The 23,483-nt window shown below is 41.2% G+C and overlaps 1 protein-coding gene across 1 annotated transcript; it reads left to right on the plus strand.

Moving 5' to 3' along the window:
- Positions 1–449: 449 nt before the first annotated feature.
- Positions 450–15,383, plus strand: Ddx18 (DEAD-box helicase 18). The gene is made up of 14 exons (XM_013366597.4): positions 450–646; positions 1,977–2,351; positions 4,493–4,615; positions 6,721–6,856; positions 7,206–7,306; positions 7,407–7,606; positions 7,693–7,807; positions 8,716–8,855; positions 9,297–9,458; positions 9,910–10,062; positions 10,392–10,505; positions 12,254–12,310; positions 12,623–12,800; positions 13,816–15,383. Exons 1-14 carry the CDS (start codon positions 562–564, stop codon positions 13,956–13,958), a joined length of 2,082 nt encoding a protein of 693 aa, XP_013222051.2. The 5' UTR covers positions 450–561; the 3' UTR covers positions 13,959–15,383.
- The last annotated feature ends 8,100 nt before the right edge of the window (positions 15,384–23,483 follow it).

The raw sequence follows: 23,483 nt of genomic DNA on the forward strand, positions 1-23,483 counted from the left end.
TTTTCATCTCCATGGAAGTTCCATAAGCTCCACTATTTTACCTCCACATCTACCACAAACTCTTAGCACAAATATGCTAAAATAAGAATAGCTAGACAGTGAATAACTGTAGGGTCACTGCAGTCCTAGGAAAGAGATCCCTGTGATAGGAAGTCTAAGTAAGAAGTTTTTATTAAAGAGTTAAACATACGCTGAACGTGAGGGCAACAGGATTTTCAAAGGCACGTGATTAATGGTGCCCTACGCTGGACCTTGTTTGTACATGGAGGGGAAACAAACTAAAGAAGCTCTCAAATCTTGGTCATGTGCAGCCAGATCTGGCACAAGGCGAGACCTCCGTCTCCCCAGGGGGCGCTGTACAGAATCACCCACGGTCCCGGGGTGCAAGCACTAGGACTCATTTCCGCCCCGGAAGCATTTCCGCCCGGCCGGGCTCGAGCGTTCCGTGACGTATTTCCAGTTAGCTGAGCTGAGCACTAGTGGCCTGAAAGGAAGTTACGTCCGCCCTGAGGACGGAAAACCAGTGCAGTGGCAGCGAGGTGAAGGCGTTTCTCCGGCATCATGTCTCACTTGCCGATGAAACTTCTGCGCAAGAAGATCGAGAAGCGGAACCTCAAATTGCGGCAGCGAAACCTAAAGTTACAAAGTGAGCTGAGTGGTGTCGGAGGAGGGCCCGGTGCGGCGGGGCCGGCGGCGCTGGGTGGGAAGTCCCCGCGGCTCCTAGATGCGCCGCAGTTTCCCAGGGCACGTGGGATCGCAGTTCGCTAGCAGGCAACCTGGGGCAGCATCCTGTCGGGTCCGCGCCACTCTCCACCAGCCGGGTGGCCCAGGACCGCTTCTGACCCTTCTGAGCATCAGTTCCTCCCTTCAGAGTTAGAAAAGGAGGCCGCTGGGTTGACTTCTCGGGTTCCAGCGGGGCTTGCAACTAAACCTGCCTTTTGCACTTCACTTTAACCCATTTTGACTCTCAGCAGCTTCAGGTTCCACTTCGTCCCCCTTCTCTCCCATTCCAGTCAGACACGTGAACTAACTTTCTACGCACCTTTTCCATCTTCTATTTAATTTCTGTAATCCCAAAACAATTTTTAGATTTTGCTCTCTTAATAGAACTTTCCTGATACCATCACCAACCTGCTGGCTCTTCACTCCTTATTATCAGCTCAGAAAGTGTCTTCTGCACACGTGAAAATTTGCCTCTCCTGCCATTTATTATTATTGTCACTCCCAACTTGAGGCTCAAAGAGCTTCTATATATGTGTGTACTGCCCTATGACTTAATTAGGATTTGAAGTTTATATTCCTGACAGTGGGCCACAGATAATGAAGTCATTGTGTTATCCATTTGGATTCCATATTAGGTATAAATCCCCCCCTATACACACACACCAGGGGAAATATTGGAGGCATATTGTGTCACCCCAGGTGGTTTTCAATAGACATTGATTGATTGAAAGAAATTCTGGAGTGAGCAGAATTGAGCAGGGAAACTTTTGTAAAGACATTCTTAGGTATTTGTACATAATATATATTGGGACAAATAGTGATTTCATTAAGTGAAATTTCAATTTACTAAAGTCTGGGAGAGTTAGTGTTTAGTGTTGTAAAATTATGAGACATGGCACTTGTGTAAATAATATTAAATGCCTTTTTCAGTTTAACAATTAGTTATATTTGTCAGATATTTTAAATGTATATTTTGTAACTGCCATTGTCTGTGCCCATCCTATTTAACCTCCTTGAAGTTATCCTTTCCCAACTCCTTAAAGAGGGGTCTTTTGAAGTTAAGAAATCATTGTAACTTTCTGTTTTCCAGCAGAATGTCTACTTTTCCTATAGTAGAACACCAACTTTATGTTCATTTTAACAATGAACATACAAGAAGTAGCTAAATAATTTGAGTCTCCGAAACCTTGGAATTTTTTATGTGAAAATGTTTACACATAAGCCCCCCTTCCTTCTGTTCTGTTTTTAAACAGGGGCCTCAGATGTGAACCTATCAGAAACTCAAAATGGTGATGTGCCTGAAGAAACAATGAAAGTCAAAAAAGTTAAAAAATCCCTGAAGCGTTCTGTAACTGTGGGCTTGTCAGAAGTGCAAAATGTAGATATGTCTGAAGAAAACGTGGAAAATATAAAAGTTAAAAAATCCCTGAAGCATTCTGTGAATGTGGGCCTGTCAGAAGCACAAAATGGAGATAAGTCTGAAGAAATAGTGGAAAATATAAATGTTAAAGAATCCCCCCATTCTACCATATTAACCAATGGAGAAGCAAAAACACAGTCTCCCAGTTCAGAAACAAAAAAGAAAAAGAAGAAGAAAAAGAGAAAAATGGCAAATGATGCTGGGCCTGGTAGGTACTTTGTTCTTTGAACTTCAACCACCTTATTCAAATAGTTTCTCATAGTCATCCCACCTTCCTTCTGTTGTTGCTATTGTGTGTATGTGACATGTAAGAATTCCCCTGTGCTCCTCAGCATATCAGAGACTAGCTTTGTAGCTGAAGGAAATACTAGAGATATGTTTTAACTTTCATCAAAATATTCAGCAGTGTATCATGTTACATTCTTTAACCTTGAAGAAAGCCGCATACCTAGATAAGAACTTATTTAGAATTATAGCAATGTGCTTTTTGTGGGGTTTTTTTGTTTGGTTGGTTGGTTGGTTTGGGGCAGTTGCTGAACTTTTTGTGATAAATAGAACTATGGTATAGTATTTTAGGTTTGCCTATTTCCAAACAGAATTGTAGAGTTATTAAAACTAAAGAAATCTGGGCTCGTGGTAAGGTCTCTCTCTCCTGGCCTTTCTTTGTCAAGGGTTTTCACATTAATGATTCTATTGGTTTTTCTCATTTTTGGCCCCGAATTTTCCTTTTTCTTTTTATAAAGTCTTCTCCTTTTAAAAAGAGTCTTAATTGCAAATTGTATAAAATAGCATTTAGGAAAAGTTTTGAACAAAGAGAATGTTAATTTCCAAATGAGTAACATAGACAAGATAATGATGAGGGAGGGGAGAGGAAAGATGATGATTGCTTGTAATAAACTCAAGCATTTTAATGAGATGTGGACGTGTAGAGATTTCCAGGCAGGATAGAACAGGAGTTGTCAAACTATCTGGCTTTCTGCCAAACTACTAGATCTCCATATTGCCCATTTGTTTACATTGCTTTTATTGCAACAGAGATCATATGGCCTGCAAAGCCCAAAATATCTATTAGCCCTTTATAGAAAGTTTGCCGGCCCTAGAGTTAGAAAATCATGAGTGTATCTTGTCTGAAGATAAGGTTTCTTTTAGAAAGGAGCTTTCTAAAAGAACTTTCCTAAAGTATGACTGTTTTCTTGTTGTCTACAAACTAATAAATTTCTGGATGACGAGAAATTGCTTAATAAATAGTGAAAACTGAAACTTAGGAATTAGTTTTTATGTAAAGTGATTTCAGTCCTAATGTAAAGTTATTAATGGCTTCAAGAGTCTTCTGAATATGCTCAAGGAAGTAACATTTCTAATCTAAATCATATTATTGGAATTTTTAACCTGTGGGTAAACTTTAAAGAACCGTTCTGCAGAAAACATGGAGAGCAGCTGGTGATGTCCATGACTTTTGACCTTTGCTTACAGAGTTGACCAGTTCCCAGAAGAATTTCAGTAAAGTACAGTGCTGGGCTACAGAGCCCAGAGTTTTGGGTTACGTCTTTTCTGTTCAAACTAGCATCAATGGGTGCCATAAATTTCTATTAAAAGCCCAACATCGTAATAAACCCAGTTGAGCCAGAAGGGATGTTTTAAGAGAGTTATGGAAAGTGTGACTGGAAACGCATTTTGAACCAGGTTATGCAAGTTGTGAATGTAAAGCCTCCTTCACCTCTTGAAACCTAGCATCAGTCTAGTTCTTGTCACCCAGTTAAGTAAATCATTGCCTTTGCTTTATAGTTCATCTCTAGGAAAATGATATCTTCTGTTTTTTCTGTTCATCTTTCAAATTAAAGTGGCTATTACAGAAAAGGAATGGTAAATGGCATGAGGGGCATATAAGCGCTTGTAAAGAGTTTGTAGAAATTACATTCACCACATATGCTCTTTTTTTACCCAGTAAGGTGTTTGAAAATTGTAACTAGTATCTTTAGATTATTTAAGTCAACTCACAAGAAGTTTTTAAATGAGATGCTATAGTTCCTTTAGAAGCCTAAAATAGGGGGTTGGTGTAGTTCAGTGGTAGAGTGCTTTCCCAGCATGTGTGAGGAATTGGGTTCAGTACTAAGCACCACATAAAAATAAATTAAAAATTTTAAAAGAAGCTTAAAATAATAGTTTTTGAAAAATCTTACGTACCCTGAATTTTTAAATGACATCTCTTTTTATGAAAAGGAGATATTCTGACAATATCAAATGTTAGGCTTTGGAAAATATACCTCTTTGCATCACAAGTCATTTGTTTATCTCATTTGATATTTTTGTTTTAAGAAAAAAAAATTGTTCTCTCTTTTAAAACCAAAGATACAAAAAAAGTAAAAATTGAAGAAGGCTCTGAAGCTCCTGAAGAAACAGAAAACAGTGTGGAAAAGTCAGCTGGTGAGGAAGAGGACAGTGAAGTACCCAGCCTGCCCCTGGGACTAACAGGTAATTTGCAGGAAATTTTCCAGATACACCTTCTCAAAAATATGTGTCTGGCCAGACATGGTAGTGCACACCTAGAGGCTGAGGCAGAAGAAGCACAAGTTCAAGGCCAGTCTCAGCAGTTTTAACAAAGGCTCTAAGCAACTTAACAAGACTGGGTATCTAAAATAATAAATAAAAAGGGGCTGAGGATGTGACTTAGTTGTAATGAGCCCCTGAGTTCAATCCCTGGTACAAAAAAAAAAAAAGTAGGTTATGGAATTGAAGGCTCAATTGTGACTTTTAGTTTAGCTGGAAAAAAAGTAACTGAGAAATTCTTTATGTATCTTTCTGCTGCAGTTTTTCCTCTTCATCTTCTACCTCATGGTGTCATAGTACTTTTGTTTCTTCCTTTGTTCTTTTCTTTGTTCCTAACATATTTTTGTACATATGCAGCTTCTGGGATCCTATGTTTTGTTGATTTATTCTTTTATAAGGCTCTGTCCTTGTTGCAGTAGGGAAATTATGGCCTAGAAATTGACACCAGAGGTTTAGGCTCAGTTACTAATAAGGAGGGAAAGATAAAATTGACTTTATTGAGGAGCAGACTTGCCAAGTTAATCTCCTTTGACTTTTATTCTTTTATAAAGTCAAGAATTTAGATTAGAATTCACAGCTCTTAACCAGAATTATCTAGAAACTACATGAGGTATTTTTGGCTGGGGCTTTTTTATTAAGAGGTTAAGATCCAACCCTAGACATGCTTGATCAGTTATAAAGGTTGGCTAGTGGTGTAGCTCAGTAGTAGATTACTTCCTAGCATGTACAAAGTCCTGGGTTCAATCTCTGGCACATTAAAAAAAAGGATATGCTAGTTATGGTAGTAATTTTCAACAAGAAATAGGTAGAGTTCTCAACCCTACCAGATGGAGTTACTAAAGCTATCCTGGTTTGCCCAGAAATTTCCCAGATTTAGCACTGAAAGTTCTGTATCACAGGAAATCTCCTGTCCCAGATATACCAGGAAGAGCAGTCACCCTGTTCCTAGGAGATGTTCTTGGTTATCGGATCTAGGAGAAGTCTGTGTAGAGGGTAGAAGTCAGGAATGCTGTGTAACTTTATAATATATAGGCTAGCCTCCCACACCAAAGAGTTATTCTGTTTGAGGATGTGGTTCAATGATTTGGCACCGACCTAGTATGAATGAGGCCCTGGATTCAGTCCTCAGCACTGAAAAGAAAGAGAATTATACAGCACATAATGTCAGTTCAGCTGTTCCTTAGATGGGACTGTATCCCAATGAACTTACTTCAGGTTGAAATTCTAAATCAAAAATGCATTTAATATACCTAACATCATCACTTCACCCACATTACACATGTTCTGAACTCTTCACGTTATTAGTTCAGATGTTGCTTAGATAAAACTGTATCGTATCACAGTAAACTTACTTTAAGTTGAAAACGTAAATCAAATATACATGTAATACACTTAATATCACTTAGCCTACATTAAACATGCTCTGAACTCTTCTTACAAACCCTGTCTTGTAATTTATCTCATGTAATTTATGAAATACCTGAGAGTGAAAACTAGAATAGCTGTAAAGATGTGCTTTTACATTGTTATAAAGGTGAAAAATTGTAAGTTGAGTCATCTGTCATAAGTTAGGGATCATCAGAAGTGCCAAGGCTGAGAATCCCTGATTTACACTTGTGCAAGGCAGAGTGGGGAACTCCCCAGCATGTGTCTGATGCCACCCCCGCTAAGAACCACCATGCCACTTGATATGTGGGGTCATTCTAAATCAGACTTCTTAAATATTTCATTTTTTTCTGGACTCTCACCCTCACCACTATCTTGCCATTTCCATTTCATGTAAGTACCATAATTCTTCCTCTCTGCCCCTTACTACAGTGTGGAATTAGATTTTAAAGCACACAGCCATCATCAGTGGAGAAACTTAAAAATATATTTAGGACTTTTTTCTTTGTATTATCACATAGGAATGATTGAAGTTGAATTTTTTTTTCTATAAAAAGATCTAAATAAAACTTCAGGCAACTATAAATGACAATATTTACTTTTAAAGAAATAAGTTTGCTAATGATAAATTGTCTTCTGCTTAGGAGCTTTTGAGGATACTTCATTTGCTTCTTTAACTAATCTTGTCAATGAAAACACTCTGAAGGCAATAAAAGAAATGGGCTTCACGAACATGACTGAAATTCAACATAAAAGTATTAGGCCACTTCTGGAAGGCAGGTATGATAGCATTGATGCTTGGACATTAGTGTCTATTTTTAGGACTGTAAGATTGTAAATATGAGTATGTTTTGTTGATTTTGATATATCCAACTTTTACTGAAATCTTTAAGTTATTTGCTAATTATTTGAAGAAAGATATTGACTTCTGTTCTATAACAGTTCGTATTTCTGAGCTAAGTATATAACCAAGATGGTTGATTCACCAACAGGGAAGGCAGGAACTGGGTCTGTCTTCATGGTTGAGCTTAATACCTAAAATGTGTGCTTAGTATGTGTAGGGTATTCAGTGAATTTTTTTTTTAATGAGTAGATTGAATATCTTCCTCTTTTCCTTTTTAATATTTAGGGATCTTTTAGCAGCAGCAAAAACGGGCAGTGGTAAAACCCTCGCGTTTCTCATCCCTGTGATTGAACTCATTGTTAAGTTAAAGTTCATGCCCAGGAATGGTAAGCTTTTGATCAGTTTCTGGCATTATTGCACTAAAAGTTTGCTATGGGTTTTAGAGACTCGTGGTGACTTCAAAGTCTTGCTTTTTTTGCTTTTTAGGAACAGGAGCTCTTATACTCTCACCTACTAGAGAACTGGCCATGCAGACTTTTGGTGTTCTTAAGGAGCTGATGACTCACCACGTTCACACATATGGGTTGATCATGGGTGGCAGTAACAGATCTGCTGAAGCACAGAAACTTGCTAATGGGATCAACATCATTGTGGCAACACCAGGCCGGCTCCTGGACCACATGCAGGTAGAACACTGTTACGTAGTGCCTCTTATTATCTTATGTGAAACATACATTTGACAACTGACAGTTTTTCTTTTCCTTTTTATTAGAATACCCCAGGGTTTATGTATAAAAACCTACAGTGTCTGGTTATTGATGAGGCCGATCGTATCTTGGATGTTGGATTTGAAGAAGAATTAAAGCAAATTATTAAACTTCTGCCAAGTAAGTAGGTTGCATCTACATGTGACTTGCATAATAGCAATCAAAGATTAATTAATTGATACAATAATTAATTGATGCAATAATTTTCCTATGGGAGCAACCATTGCTGAACAACCATATTGTATTAATATCAGAATTTTATTGTGGCTGTATGATGTACTTGTGCCAATCATTCTTAAAGGTAATTTGGAATGCATGCATCAAGCTTTGTTTTTGTTGTTGTCATTTAGTAGTTGATGAACCTTTATTTTATTCATTTATTTATATGTGGTGCTGAAAATTGAACCCAGTGCCTCACACATGCTAGGCAAGTGCTCTACCACCGAGCCATAACCCCAGCCCCATGCATCAGGCTTATTACTGATTCATATAATAGTTTTGCTGTTTCAGAAGTTATAAGGCAAGTTATACAGTGTCAACATAAGTCTCATACCCTCCCCTACCATCTTATTCTTCTTACTTTGTCTGATGTCTTCTAGGTAACCATAGTCTTGTTGCCTTCTGTATTATATTTGATGTGTACTTACTTTGGTTGTAGTCTTGCAACATCTTATGTAAACTGTTTATATACATAATATGACGATGATCCCATTTATTATATGATTTATGTGTTAATAATTCATATAAAGCATCGTCAAAATATGCTCTTAGCATAATAAGCAGTACCTATTTAAAATTCATAATGTTTTATGCTCTTGCCATGTTTATTCTTGGAAACTCACTGTAATCAAAATGATGAACATATCTTTCACTCTCAGGTTTCCTTATGCCTCTTTGCAAGATGCCTTATGACTCTGTCCCTTTCCTCCTCACACATGTAACTTCTCACAGTGGTGACTGACAGTTTTATGAAGCAATTACAGAGATGCCCTGAAAGACTTGAGTTATCTCGCATGTGTCTATTTCAGCACGCAGACAGACGATGCTCTTTTCTGCCACACAAACTCGAAAAGTGGAAGACCTGGCAAGGATTTCTTTGAAAAAGGAACCATTGTATGTTGGTGTTGATGATGATAAAGCTAATGCAACAGTGGATGGTCTTGAGCAGGTACTTTTTAAAATAAATAACCTAATACTTTAAGGATCTTATTTGGTATTTCCTTGTATGTAGGATGTAGAAAAGCATCCAGAAAGCAAATGGGTTAATGAGCTTTTAATTTAAATATAGTGATATTGTGTATTTGACCCTTCTGGTATAAAATACCCTGAACTCTTAATAAGGAAATACTGGCTCTGGGATATATAGCTGTAAAGATGGAAAAGCGGTGACGTGAAAGTGGAAACTTTAAGGTTGAGATTTTTGTGAATAAAATATTCCTTGTAATTAGATGAGGCTTAAAAACCTTTGCTTTGGTTGGTTTTGTTTTTAAAAGCTGTCAGAAAGGCTGGGTAGCATATATGCTTTTTTCTCAGTGCTCACAATCAGTATTGGCTCATGTTGCTGGAAGTTCACTTGGTTAATTTGTATCTTTATCTGAACCTCTTGTAGGGATATGTTGTTTGTCCCTCTGAAAAGAGATTCCTTCTGCTCTTTACCTTCCTTAAGAAGAACCGAAAAAAGAAACTTATGGTCTTCTTTTCATCTTGTAAATCTGTAAAATACCACTATGAGTTGCTGAACTACATCGATTTATCTGTCTTGGCCATTCATGTAAGTGACTGTGATGGGCTTATTGAAAATTGATTAGACTTGCTGAGGATGTAGCTTAGTTACAGAGCACTTGCCTAGGGTGTGGGAGCCCTTGGGTTCCATCTGTAGCCCTGGAAAGGGCAAAAAAAAGAATAGGTTACACTTAGGAAGTTCTATAGATTATGGGATTGGATGTATTGCTCTCTCCTTGAAACATAGTTATAAGTAGTTGAAACATTCATAGGTGATTGGTCCTGTGTGGAAGGAGCTCTGCTGGTGTGGAAGAGCATGGGCTACAAAGGAGTGAAGGACACGATCCTCCTCCTGTTGGGGAAATAGAACACAGTCCAGGGATGGCACTTGAAATAAAATAGAATGGCACCTCCAGTTTAGGGTTGCTGCATTTATGCTTCCCAGCAGCAACTCAGAATTCCAGCTCTGATAAATGTTTTTTGGTTTTTATCCATTCCAGGGAAAGCAGAAGCAAAATAAGCGTACCACCACATTCTTCCAGTTCTGCAATGCAGATTCAGGGATATTGTTGTGTACAGATGTGGCAGCAAGAGGGTTGGATATTCCTGAAGTTGACTGGATTGTTCAGTATGACCCTCCAGATGACCCCAAGGTAACTGAGTCTTTGGGGTATCTTCAGAATGGCTCTATGAGGAGTACATTTATTCTCCATGTTCCCAAGAAGCGCCTCATTTATAAGGGTTTGCCCTACTATACGGACACTGCAATACTTCTGTAGTATTAATAAATGGTTAGGGCTTTGTGGGTCCCAAAGAGAATTTGAGAAGCATTTGTGGTCATAAATTAGGAATAGTAGATCCTTGGAATAATGTTAAGAACAGAAGACCTAAAGGAAGTAACATAATTGAAAAATGTGGCCACATGGTAACAGACACATGTGGAAGTCAGTGCCTTAACACAGCTTTTTTTCCTCTACCCAAGGAATATATTCATCGTGTGGGTAGAACAGCCAGAGGGCTGAATGGAAGAGGGCATGCCTTGCTCATTTTGCGCCCAGAAGAATTGGGTTTCCTCCGTTATTTGAAGCAATCCAAGGTAAAGATCTTTGGTTAGGATAAAAAAATTTTATGGGGTGGTGCGGGATGGATCTTAAATTGGGAACAGAGTCCTCTTGGTGGGGATTGTTAGCAAGTATACATGCCACCTCTAAATGTATCACAGAGATCTGAATCAGGGCAGAGCATGGTTAACTGCAGTTGTTCAGCAGGTTAAAAATAATAATATTTACATGCTTCCAATCCAGGAATTACAGACAGAAGGATGGACCACATGGCTCAGCCCTCTAACTGTGTTGTTCAGCTATGCTCTTATGTCTGTTTCTCCTCTGCCATTCCTGAAGCCCTATTTAAAACTCTTCCACCACTATAGGCTCCCTCGCACCTTGTCATCGCTCTCCTACCTCCCTCCCTCCTGCAGTCTTCTCTACACCCCCTCATCTTGGTGTCTTTCCTTCTGGCCTCCTGTGAGGCAATGGAGATCCTCAGTCCCTCCTACCTCTGCTGCCTCCTGCTTTCTGTCCCTTGTTCTCACCTCCTGGTCTTCGGTCTCCCTCATAGTTAGCACTTTACCACCAGAAGTCTCTCACTGTAAAGTATAATCTCAGCCCTCAACCCATTCTCTTATAATTGCCTCCAGGGTGGCTATTGCCTGCGGCCTTTCCTCCGTTTGCCTTATCTAGCCTCATTCCATTCTACCAGAACAGAATCCATCAAAACCTTAAGTGGTAGTTGGGCGCAGTGGCACACTCCTGTAATCCCAGCAACTTAGGAGGCTAAGGCAGGAAAGGGGCTGGGGATGTTGCTTAAATTAGTAGTTAGTGTCCCTGGGTTTAAACCCTTATACAAAAAAAAAAAAAAAAAACCTTAAGTGGCTTGTTTCTAGATGTTGTGGATGCATGTCAGATCTTCTCTTCCATGACATCTGTCTCCCTGTCAGCCTGCCTGGCACAGTCTTGCCTGGTGACTTTCCTCCCCACTGAAACTTGGTGTAGTTCATGAAATTGCCCTGTAGCCTTTGTATACTTTCTCTAGAAGCTCTTCTCCTGGTTTTCTGGAATGCTCTGGTTTCAGTTACTGCTGTCTCTTATGGGAAGCTTTCTGGTTTCCTGCCTTCTGTGTTCCCACAGCACAAGTGTTCATTTATCTGTCTCCTCCACAGGACTGCAAAGCAAGCTCTGTGAGGTCAGAGTGTAGAACTTGGGCACCTGTTTTTGCTCAGTACCTAGCACAGGTCTTGTGCTTTTTATTTGCTTATGATAAATGATAACAAATCCCTCTTGTGGAAGTATGTAGTCATTATGACCTCTGGTGTCACCGGGTCACAGAGCAAGATGGTATTAGAGCCCCTCTTCTTACATAGAAAGAAAGGGCTGATGGTCCTGCTAACTAAAAATTTCAGACCCTTCCAATAATCAGGATGATAGAGATCCCTAGAGAAAAGAACTTACTAGCTCATTATCTCTGTTCAATTCCTCACCTTCTCGATCTTTTAGGAAGAAAGAAATGAAGGCTCCTAGCATGGTTCGTGGAAACTCAGCAGAGTAAATGTGGAACTTTCCATTGACATGGAGAGACTGGAGAAAGCAGAGTTTGCTACCTGTCCTGAGGGAATTCCACAGGGCATCCTTCTCTGTCTTCAGCTTATTAGCTACACTGAACCATGGCTGTCTGGTTCTATCACTTTCCTCACTGTTTATGGAACACTTTACACTTTCTTCATTCATCCAGAAGTGTGAATATTGATCATTCTGGCTTAATAATTTTTGTACTTCTGTTGTTTTCTAGGTTCCATTAAACGAATTTGAATTTTCCTGGTCCAAAATTTCTGACATTCAATCTCAGGTATGCATCTCCTCCTCCCTTGTATTTCTGAGTAAACAGAAACCTTTATTGTGTTGTCCCTGTGCTCTGAGGCTGCCCTTTTGTAAGATGGGCCCTGTTGTTAAGGTTTTCTGCTGTCCAGTTTCCCGAAGCTGTGCTCTTGCTCCTCTCAGTCCACCCCTGAGAGCATTGTTCTCCCCACGGTAAGAATTTACACGTAATCCAAAACCAGGAGCAATGGTATTAGAACAAGTTTCTTCTGAAGATGACTTTGTTCTAATAGTTGAGAACTGCTTTTTTTTATTTTATTAAAACCAGTGTTTTCTATTTCAGCTTGAAAAATTGATTGAAAAGAACTACTTTCTTCATAAGTCAGCCCAGGAAGCATACAAGTCCTACATTCGAGCATATGATTCTCATTCTCTGAAACAGATTTTTGATGTTAATAACTTAAATTTGCCTCAGGTTGCTTTGTCGTTTGGTTTCAAGGTGCCTCCTTTTGTTGATCTGAGTATCCTTTTTTTTAAATTAAGTCATCCTGGAACTAAGGGGTAAAAACTTTACCAAGGGACATTGGACTCCACAGGGTTAGTATGTGCTCTGGCAAGCCCAGAGGCTTGGGTGTTTGTCCTGGTCAGCATCTGCTTCTCTGTACTAGCAAAAGAGTGTAAAAGTACCGTGTATTGAACAGGGGTTAGCCATCAGGATGGGGGTCATAGGAACAAGGCAACTAGTGACTTAAGGGTTGGTAAGATAAAGGACTTTGAGTGACAGTGAGAGGTAGAAGTGGTTGTGCAGTTCCAGGAAGAAGCACAGAGGTAGAAGAGCAAACATTAGGTGGTTGTCCAGGTCAAAGTTTTAATCCTGTTAGAGCCATTGAATGATCTTATACAAGGATGAGGCAAATTTGTAAAAGAAGAAAAAAAAAGTGTTGCTCAGGATAAAACACCTTCAGTTGATAATTGCTGCATTTTATGACATGTGCTTTGTCCTCGCATTTCCATCAAAGAAACCAAGCCAGCTAAGGCAAGACTTATTCTTTACTGTTAAGGCAGTAGTTCCTGGGGGACTAGATAGAAAACCCTGTTGGGTTGCTGTCCAGTTGTAGACAATGGGTAAATGTCTGCCTTAATGAGTACATGCTGAATTGGGACAGGAAAAGCAGCTTCCTCACCTGGCCACACATTCCTGAATCAGCTTTGAAAAGAAGTGAAAGTCATTTTGTTGTGATACAGGTTACTTTTTAGTGTGTTCCTTTGTCCTCATAACTCCTTATCTCTTCTTGTTTTGAATTTCGTTGTGTGAAGTCATTAACTGTTACATTTTGTTTTAAAAATCACACCTGCTAATTTTAGTCCACAGGTACTTTGGTGACACCTAGTTTTCTGCAGATTTGTCCCAGAGGCTCATGTCCATGTTTTCATTTTTGGGGGGTGATACAGTGCATGCTGGGTTCTCTCTCTGTAGGTGTTAGATTGCAGTTCATCATCTTTGTTGCTTGATTTCCTTAACATTTTCACCTGTAGATGTGAACAGCAGTGAGGGCAAGCGTAAAAAGAGAGGTGGTGGCGGTGGATTTGGCTACCAGAAAACCAAGAAAGTTGAGAAGTCCAAAATCTTCAAACATATTAGCAAGAAATCATCGGACAGCCGGCAGTTCTCTCACTAAAATGAACTTCCTTTCATCTTGAATAACTTTGGCCTGAAATTTTTTTTCTTTCTCTTCCAAAAGGAATTTTTGTAGCCTTAGATTCTTTTTGATCGCTACTGTGATGAAATTATATTTTGATTTTAAATACCATACCAAAAAAATCAAATTATGTCATTGTTTTAATATTCTTGTACTTTATGGTATGTAAAGATTTTATGGTATGATTGTTATAACTTGCTATAGCGAGGGATGTTAATACACTGGACAGGTAGTGTTAATGTGGAAAATAGTCTTGGTTTATTTTTTTAGTTTTGCTTCTGAAAATGTTGGTGTATTTTTATCTAAAGAAACACTTTAGGTAAAAAAATCACTTTTATATATTCCCAGTTTTAAAATGATGAGCCTTTCTCCAGTTGTTTGTTTTTTTAAAGAGTAAGAAATAAAGGTTATTTACCATTGTTACTTGAATAAAGTGCCCCTAAGCAATCTTCGCATTATGGAGGGAGGGAGAGAATTAAAATTGTTGAGCCTCACAGTAATAGAAATGTAATATTCTTTTCTTTCATTTGGTAACTTAGTTAAGACCTTTTTTAAGAATAAAGAATGGTGAGTCTAACTTCAATTTATTGTAAGGTGATTTAGAATTTAATAAGCCCTTCCAGCTCTTCAGAGTACTTAGAAGACAAGGCCAACTATCAGTAGACTCAAAACCAAATCATGAGACAGTGCCCAGTGTACATTAATGTTAGTTTCTTTGTGAGGAAAAAAATCTCCAGATCCATGAAAGATACATTTGTACTGAAAACTGAACATGAACCAAGGTCAGAAAAAATAGCAATCAGCTATTTAATCAGTTGGGATTTTTGTCACAGGAACCCTTCATTTCTGGTGTTCTGTGTAGTACATAACTACAAAGTAGTTCTATTTTATAGCAATTCAAAACCAAAGTTGCTAGCAGCATTTTGCTGTTGTGCCAGTTAATATTCATAGTGTCATTAATGTAATTATGCAGAGAATATCAAGTGGAGAAGAAACAGTTGGATCAACGTTACAGTAGGAAAGGAAAGAACTATGTTCCACCTCTAGGCTTGGCTGCTGTCTCTTGAGTTTCGGACCTTGACTGCTGAGTGCCTGCCTTGGCTTCTTAGATTCCTAACTCCTACCATTTAATAACTATTTCTCTCCTCAGTGTTATTTGTTTATTCATTTCAGAAATGATTATGTTTAAAAAAATATATAAGCAAAGGGAAGAATATTTAATCAGTGGTCAGAAGTAATAATGTTGATATTTTGGCATGTAACATTCCAGGTTTTGTATGTGTTTATACATTTTAATTTTTTATCAAAAATGAGGTCATCCTCTACCTACTACTTGTACAACCAGCATGTTTCATGATGTGGTGTTTTCCTGTGTCATTAAATAATTCCCCCCTATTCTTGTAATTCATTTGTGGCAGTGCTTTGTTAATCCTTGCATGGTCCACCAGGATTTGGGTTCTTGGATTCCTGCTTGTCCCAGTCAGAGTCTCTTGATTCAGTGTCTAGTGCCCCTATTTGTCTTGCCTTTGTTAACCCCTAGTGAGTCAGCCTCCAAAGATTTTGTGAGAAAAGTAAACCTGTTACTATATAACTTGGTTTTAGCCATTTCAGAGTCCTACTGAGTACTAAATGCTATTCTGGTGGCAGGATGATCCAGGCTAGGGACATTTAGACAACCAGACTTGAGCAGCCTGGCCAGGGTGCAGATGTGAGGGAGTCTGTTGCCAGATCATGCAAGGCCAGGGCAACAGCATCCTCAGGGCTCATTAGCACAAGAAGTGTTTCTCAGGCTCTCAAGAGCACACCTGACAGATAGCATTAAGTGATGTCATGAAGGTTAGAAGGCAGCATGGGCAGGAAGCCAACTAGATCACTACATGTAATTAGAAGCCCTGGGGTCTAATAGTCTGCAGTGATGGTTAATCATTGCTGTATCTGAAGTTTTTAGTTTGAGCAGTTTTATGTAAAGCTGAACTAAAGATATCCAAAAAATGGATCTTATTTTTCCATAAATTAATGTTTTTCATAGATTTAGTGCCTGGGTCAAATTCCAGCTATGCCACTTAGAACCTTCTTTGGACCTATTTCATGAGATAAATGAAAGTAATTTTGCTTAATTCGTAAAAAGGTAAGAAACGAATAAGGTAACTGTCATGATGCTCTGTATATGTTTCTGCATCCTCTGTAAATAGCTTGTTACCAAACAGCAGGAGTAGCAAGGGCTAACGCAAGATCCTGAGCCCATGTGGGCTCTTTTGGAGTAGACAGGATTTCCAAACAGCAAACTCAGGCCTAGGGAAGTGGTCCAATTGCAACATCCCTCTAAGGAGGCTATCCAGTAGATGCTGTTTTAGCTTTTGCATCACTGTGACAAAAATACCTGACAAGAACCACTTAACAGAAGGAAGAGTTTATTTGGGGCTCATGGTTTTGAGTTTTCAATCTATAGACTCATTGCTCTGAGTCTAAGACGAGGCAGTACATTATGGTGAAGGGGAGTTGCTCCCTTCATGGTGCCAAGGAAGCACAGAAAAGGTAAGAGCAGCCTCAGGGAAGATGCACCCTGCCAGGGCACACCCCAGGTACCACACCTTCCAGTTTCACCCACTCATACAAACTAGTTTGGACTGATTAGTTTACAACACTCAATCATTTTGTCTCTGAGTTCCTGCATTGACAGGAGGTTTTGGGGGATACTTCACTTTTTTAGAACCATAACAAATGCCATTTTCAAGGCTACACTGATTTTACTGTTAGGTGGAGGCAACAACTCTGTGCCTTTAAATACTCATGGCTCATCATGAGTTACAACTTGCAGAAATGGGATGTATCTCAGTGGTAGAGTGCTTGCCTAGCATGTGCCAGGCCGTGGGTTTGAGCTCTAGCCCTGCAAAATAAATAAATCTGTTGGGTGTCAGAAACCACAGAAGACACAGACAACTGTGGCCAGGTTCTTCCCTCCTGCCACCTCAGTTGTCGGGATCAAAATGGGTCTTTAGACTTGCTAAGCAAATACTCTCATTGAGCTACTCCCTCACTTCCCCAGGTCCCTCTGACAAAGAAGGTGAGTTGTGCTATAGAGGAGTATTGTCTTCCAAATAATATGAATATGCAGACATATTCTAGCTATTTCTAGTCATGAAAATCTTGCATCCTTTTTGGATTCCAGTGGACTAAGATTTTCTTGTCCTACCCCTCCATCCTCCCCCCTGCCCATCCCTCAGGGGAGATTGTGGTCCAGAGGACTTACATGGGGCAAGGTATCCGAGTGGTTTTCATGCAGTTTGCAAACAAGTGAGAATCCATACATATACATCCTCTTATTAAACTTCCATTTGCTCTGACCTCACAGTGAGAATGTCCAACCCAGGAAACTGTTAATATGTCTAGTCAGCCACAAACTAGGATAGCCCTAGGAGACACATACGCTCTGGTGTTCCAGATGGAAAGAGCTGTGCTTTTGTTTGAATATCTAATGAGGGAAGAAGCATGCCATAGGCAACCTAGCACCCATGGCACCCTTACCTCCCCAAGCAGATCACCACCTTGAGATCTCAACAGTGCTGCATTCAGTCACTGTCAAAAGGTGTTGACACAGGAGATGAAACTGATTTACTTTGTCTACAAGTCCCTGAGAAGGAAGCCATTCTCTCTTTGGATTCATCATTTTCATCTATAATTTCATGGGGAGAAAAAAAGTGGGCCTTATTGGTTTCATGGAGCAGCCCAGAATCTTGACTTCCTGTTTAGAAACCATACCATTCAATTCCTAGTTGGATCGCTGAGATATCTTCCCATCAGAAAAGCAGAAATGCCTTCCCTGTAGCCAAGGCAGAGCTGTGACCTGGGTTAGATCAATTAGAAATAACTGACCAGACCCTGAATCAGATACTAATGAATAAAATGAAGGAGCAGAAATAGTGGAAGTGATGGCCTCCTTTCCAGACTCCAGAGGCAGACTCCACCTCAGAAACAGGTAGTTTCTGGCTGTAGCACCCAGGTAGCAGCAGGACGGAAAACAGACCGTGTAGCATGACTTGGGTCCTGCCCATTGTGTCCTCGCCCTCATCCATCTCTGCCTATTTTTCAAGCTGATTCTCTTCAACCATGTAATATCTTTTCAGTTAATTCCTTTTCAGTCTAGATCATTCATAGTAGCTTTTTGTAGCTCTTAACTGAGAGCCTAGTACATAGTTTCTCAAATTCATTTTGTCTTTGCCTCTGTATGTAGCTGCCCAGGTTGTTCTCTACCATTCCTGCACTACAGGCCCAGAGCCTCCCTCTCCTGGGTTCAGGGAAAGAGGTTGATTTCAAAGGAGCACAGGACTTCAAACATCTAGGGCAAGGACACATCAAAGGAAGAACAAGGGGCTATCTGACCACCTCTGAGGACAGAGGAAGAAGCTGCTCTGAATCTGGAGGTTTGGGAGGCAGGAAAAATGGGGTCGTCAGCATTGCTCACAGCCTCGAGGGCAGTATCTATAGCTGGAAAAGGGTAAGTGGGATTGTCAGACCCTCAGGGACTGTATTTTCTGGAACCTGGCAGAATTTGCACTGAGGCTTTGACCAAATGACTTCTCTATGTACCTATTTTCTCATCTGCAGAAAGGAAAGAACGACACCTACAAGGCTGGTGTGCACAGAAGGCAGGCAGCCAGCTCTCAGAAACAAGAGCTGTTGAGAGTACCACCAAGAAAATCAGGGGGGAAAGACTGGAAGCCAGACTTCATCTGCTTCTCACACTCTCTCACCACCATCAAAATGGCAAGTTTGGGGCGCTTAGGGCCAAGAGACTGCTAGGAGTTCTTTTTCATGGTTTCCAATGTCCCCAGCAGAGGGCCTCTAAGATGTGCTGAAGCCAAACAGGCCAAGTGCTACATGAGGCCTGTTGCTCTCTCAGACCTTCCTCCTGAGGGAAGAGTGATTCTCATTTTTTTTTTTTTTAATTGACAGAAGAGTACTATAAGGGCTTCATTTTCTCCAAATGAAAGAAAGGACAGAGCAGGGGAAGAGCGGCGACATAGACATATCAGGCTCTCTCACACACAGAGCATACATTTGGGACAACATGGAGAAATAAACCTGACTCCAGGCTGGTCTTCTAAAGTGTACAAGTCCTCCAAGCCTCCCAGCAGCCCTGGGAAGGACGGTATCATCAAGGAGGAAGCAGAAGTCAGAAGAGAGCCCGTGAGAGCCCCTAAGTAAATCACCTGGTCTACATACGAGTGCTGTTCTGCCCGCCCAAAGCCAGGGCATCTTCCCACTCTGACTCCACAGCAGGCTGAGGTGGGCTTTTGCCCCCCTGCTTCCCCTGATGGGCTGCGGCTGGTGTCCTGAGACACAGGAGCAGCCTGCAAATGCCTGATAGCCTGAGCCCTGACACTAAGGGTGGTGCTAGGACAAAAACACAAGGTCCCTTGTTTTCATGAGCTTTTTCATCACTGTGACCAAAAGACTTGAAAAGAATGATTTTAAAGGAGGAAAAGTTTATCTGAGGCTCCCAGTTTCAAAGGTCTCAGTCCACCGTCAACTCTGTTATTCTGGGCCCCAGGTGAGTCCGAACATCAGCTCAGGACATGACGGTCACAGAGAGCCTATGCTGGGCTCACCCCGGACAAATTATATGCCACAAAACCATGGCCCCCGTGACCCACCTTCTCCAACTACTCCTCAACCATGTACAGTTAACAACCAGGTACTCCATTCAGCTGGATTCATGCACTTATGAGGCTAAGGCTCTCATAACCAAATCATTTCACCTCTAAACTTTCTTGCATTTGCGCATTTCTAACATATGCGCATTTGGGGAATACCTAATTCTGAACCACAACTTCTGGCCTCCAGCCCCGATGCTCCAATAGAGATGGTTAAGATGGTCAGAGACCACAGGAGCAGCATCCTTGACTTCATTCTCATATCATGTACTTGACCATCTAAAAGGAAGAGCCTAGGAATGCAGGATGATTTTTGTTCCACAAGCTCATTGTGAGAAGTATCGGAGGTAAATCCTGGAGGGTGGGAATGTATCATAAAGAAAAATAACCATCTCCAAGGGCTGAGCATTCGAGAAGAGCTTTGAGAACGAGTGAGGGAGTTGAGTCCTGAGGGATGTTGAACTGGCTGCAGAGGGGGTGAAGGACACCAGACAGGTGTTCAGACAGTGATTTACATCAGCAATGAGGACGCAGCATTGACTGGTTTAGGGGATAAACCTGGACTCTGGGGTTTGCCCATATTTGAGTTCTAAGGGTGTCGAGAACTAGCAAGGAAGTTCCCTGCGCCTCATCACCATGATTTGTAAAATTGAACTGGCTGCTGTGGGATGGTATGAACTGGCAGAGAGAGCCTGTGAGAAATGTTAGCTATTAGCAAAGCTAGTTCTACATGCTAAGATGGCTGTGAGAAGTGACAGTTGGGGACCTGGGGGGAAATCAGAAACAAGGCTAGAGCCAAGTGAGGTTGGAATTTAAATTTGGTTCACAGTGGGGAGAAAGGAGATGAAGTGATGCACTGGGATTCATCCTGGTTAATATTTAGAGTAGAGCACCTGAATGAAACTCAGGCCAGAAGATGGAGAAAAAGAACAAATGGGGTGGGGGGACACTGTGACACTGCCATTCTCCAGGCACGGGCAGTGATGCTGGGGTGAAGCCTCAGTGGTTCTAGAATAAGAAGAGGGTGTGGTGTGGTGACCACAAAGATGTGGGGTGGAGAGAAAGGTGTTGGGTTTCTGCTCACGACTAAAAGGCTCAGGGGTCACTCTAGTTAAACTGGGCTAACTGGGCTGCACAAAATAACCACACAAGAGACACAAATACCTTTTTCTTTGGGGTCGCTGTGAGGGCTCCTCTGACCTTAAGGGTCCTCAGGAAGAGAGAGAGAGAACACACACACACACACACACACACACACACACACACACACCCACGCTGACCCCTTTTATTGAGGAGAAGCTATTCAAATGAGGCAAGGGGTCAGGTTTCAGGGGGCTGAGTCTATCTTCATGATGTCCACTGTCAGCAGGTTGACTGACACCTGGGTAGGCCACACCCAAGGGCACAGTAAGAGGAGGGGACACACACAAGGCACTTCCATGGAAGATTCTATCCTAAACAGGGCAAGGGGTTATATTACAAAGGAACAGGTGAGCATAGCTTCACCCTTGGGGCTGTAGCAAGACACACCCAGGCACGAGACACCGACCCTCGAACCCAAGAAGGGTGGGGAAAGCTCTGCCACATTTCTATGACTGAGTACCTCAGCACCCAGCTGGGGAGGGGAGTGTGACTCAGTCACATGCAAGGTTGGTCTCCAACAGAAAGGTGTTTCCATTAGCAAATGGGGAGAAGCCTTTAGTGCCTGACTGTCTCCTTAGCTCACTTCCCTCACCATGTGGGGAACTGTCGCTGTCAACAAATGCAAACCAGCTTTTGCATTACAAAGGCTAAACAAGCCTGAGTCCTTTTGTCTCCAGTGAAAATGCCACCTTCTCTTGCCTTTTCATTATTTCATCTAGATAAGATTTAGCTTTTGGGTGGAGATAGACAGTCTTCAGAGTCTTCAGTTTCATTTCCTTTCAGAACACGTCTGTATTGTTGTACTTAACTATCTCATGCTGGAGTTTTTTGGTTTTTTTTTTTTTTTCTTGCTGTATCTCTGTGCCTCTGTATTCCGACCAGTGGTTTACAACTGAGGCCAGTTTGGCCCTTCAGGGGACATTTGGCCTTGTCTGGAGACATTTATAGTTGTCACAACTGGGAAAAAGATGCTCCTTCCATCCTGTAGGTGGAGGCCAAGGATGCTGCTCAATATCCTCCCCCAAGCAGGTTGGTCCCTCAACACATATTATTCAGCCCAAATGTCGACAGTGTCAAGGTTGGAAAACCCTGATCAAGAGAAGATCCTTGAGGGCATCTTCATTTCCGTCAAGTCTAGCAAGCCGAGCATGAGTTCAATAAATAGAGACTGCGCTGAAAGAAAGCAGGAGGAAGTGATGATTTATGGAGAAGAAGGGGGACTTAGTTTGGAGTGAGTCAGTTCTGAGAAGTCAGCTGGATATCCCGGGGGCTGGCAGTCTGAAGAGAATCGGAACAAGACTTCTAGAGCCATTCGCTCATTCGTGGCAGTTTTCTTGAGGAACTATTTTGTGTGAGGTGCCCGGCCAGATGCTGTGGCAGCAGAGATGAGCATCTCAGTCCCCACACATAAAGAACCCCTGGTCTGCAGGGAAAGGGAGGTGCACAGAAGTAGATCTGTCATAGGCAAGCTTTGTGGGAGCCCAGAGGAGGCACAGCCAGGACAGTCTGAAGAACTTGAGGATGAGCTGAGCATTGGCCAGGAACAGGAAGGACCAGTAAAGGTCTCTGATGTAAAGAAGAAGAACAAGGTCTGGAAGTGGGAAGGGCTGTGCCAAGAGAGAATGGTGGAAATGCATGGCTGGGCTGCAGTGAGAAGATCATGTGGCCAGGGTACAAGGTGAGAGCCAGGACAGTCAAAGGAACAGGAATCATTGTTCTTCATTTGGAGAAGGATAGGAAGCAGTTATAGGTTTGGGTTTTGTTGTTGTTGTTGTTGTTGTTGTTTTGTCTGTTTTTCCAGTTACCAGCATCCATTTTTCCTGTTGTGGCCAGCACAGTGGTGCACACCTATAATCCCAGCAGTTTGGGAGGCTGAGACAGGAGGATCGTGAGTTCAAAGCCAGCCTCAGCAAAAAGCAAAGTGCTAAGCAACTCAGTGAGACTCTGTCTCTAAATAAAATACAAAATAGGGCTGGGGATGTGGCTCAGTGGTCCAGTGTCCCTCGGTTCAATCCCTAGTACCCTCCCCCTCATAAAAAACATTTCTCCTGTTGTTAATATCATCAATTTTCTTTTGAGAATTATCTCTACTTTCTCCACCCAATCCCCACCACCACCATTAAAGGGTCAGGCATGAGAAAAAGCTAGATCAATAAACCTTTCTCAAACAACTCAAAATTTCAAGAGCTATGATGCAATTGCTGGAAGAAAACAAAGCTGAAATTCATTAACTTCACTGTTTGCATCTCAAGAGCATTGTCAAATAATTTCTGTTTTCCAACCCCTCGATCCCCAAGTTGCCTGGTTCCCCCAAGCCTTTCCTTTGATTCTGTGAGTCTTTTCTAAGAGTTTCCTCTTGAGTTGAATAATCATTTTATGTTACTTATAACTAGGGCACTTTGATAAAGTCAGAGAGAAAAAGAGAGAGAGATAATATATTGGTCAGATTTGTGCCACTATAACAATTACCTGAGATAATCAACTTATAAAGAGAAAAGTTTTGTTTTGGTCCACACTTTTGGAATTTCCAGATCAGTTGACTCCTTTGCTTTGGGGCTTCTGGTGAGGTGGCACAACATGGCAGCATCACATGACAGAGCAGACCCATTCACCACATGACCAGGACCAAAATGAGAATGAGTTCGAGTCCAGGATCCCACGCTCCCTTTCAAGCCACTCCCTCAATAACCTAGAGACCTCCCACTAG

Source organism: Ictidomys tridecemlineatus, chromosome 7 (genome assembly GCF_052094955.1).
Source record: "Ictidomys tridecemlineatus isolate mIctTri1 chromosome 7, mIctTri1.hap1, whole genome shotgun sequence".
NCBI lineage: Eukaryota > Metazoa > Chordata > Mammalia > Rodentia > Sciuridae > Ictidomys > Ictidomys tridecemlineatus.

Excerpts from the sequence above, each read along its gene's own strand:
- Ddx18 (XM_013366597.4), top strand. The coding sequence starts at position 562 with ATGTCTCACTTGCCGATGAAACTTCTGCGCAAGAAGATCGAGAAGCGG. Across the intron at positions 8,856-9,296 it reads CAGTGGATGGTCTTGAGCAG|GGATATGTTGTTTGTCCCTC; the intron begins GTACTTTTTAAA and ends AACCTCTTGTAG. Across the intron at positions 10,063-10,391 it reads ACCCTCCAGATGACCCCAAG|GAATATATTCATCGTGTGGG; the intron begins GTAACTGAGTCT and ends CCTCTACCCAAG.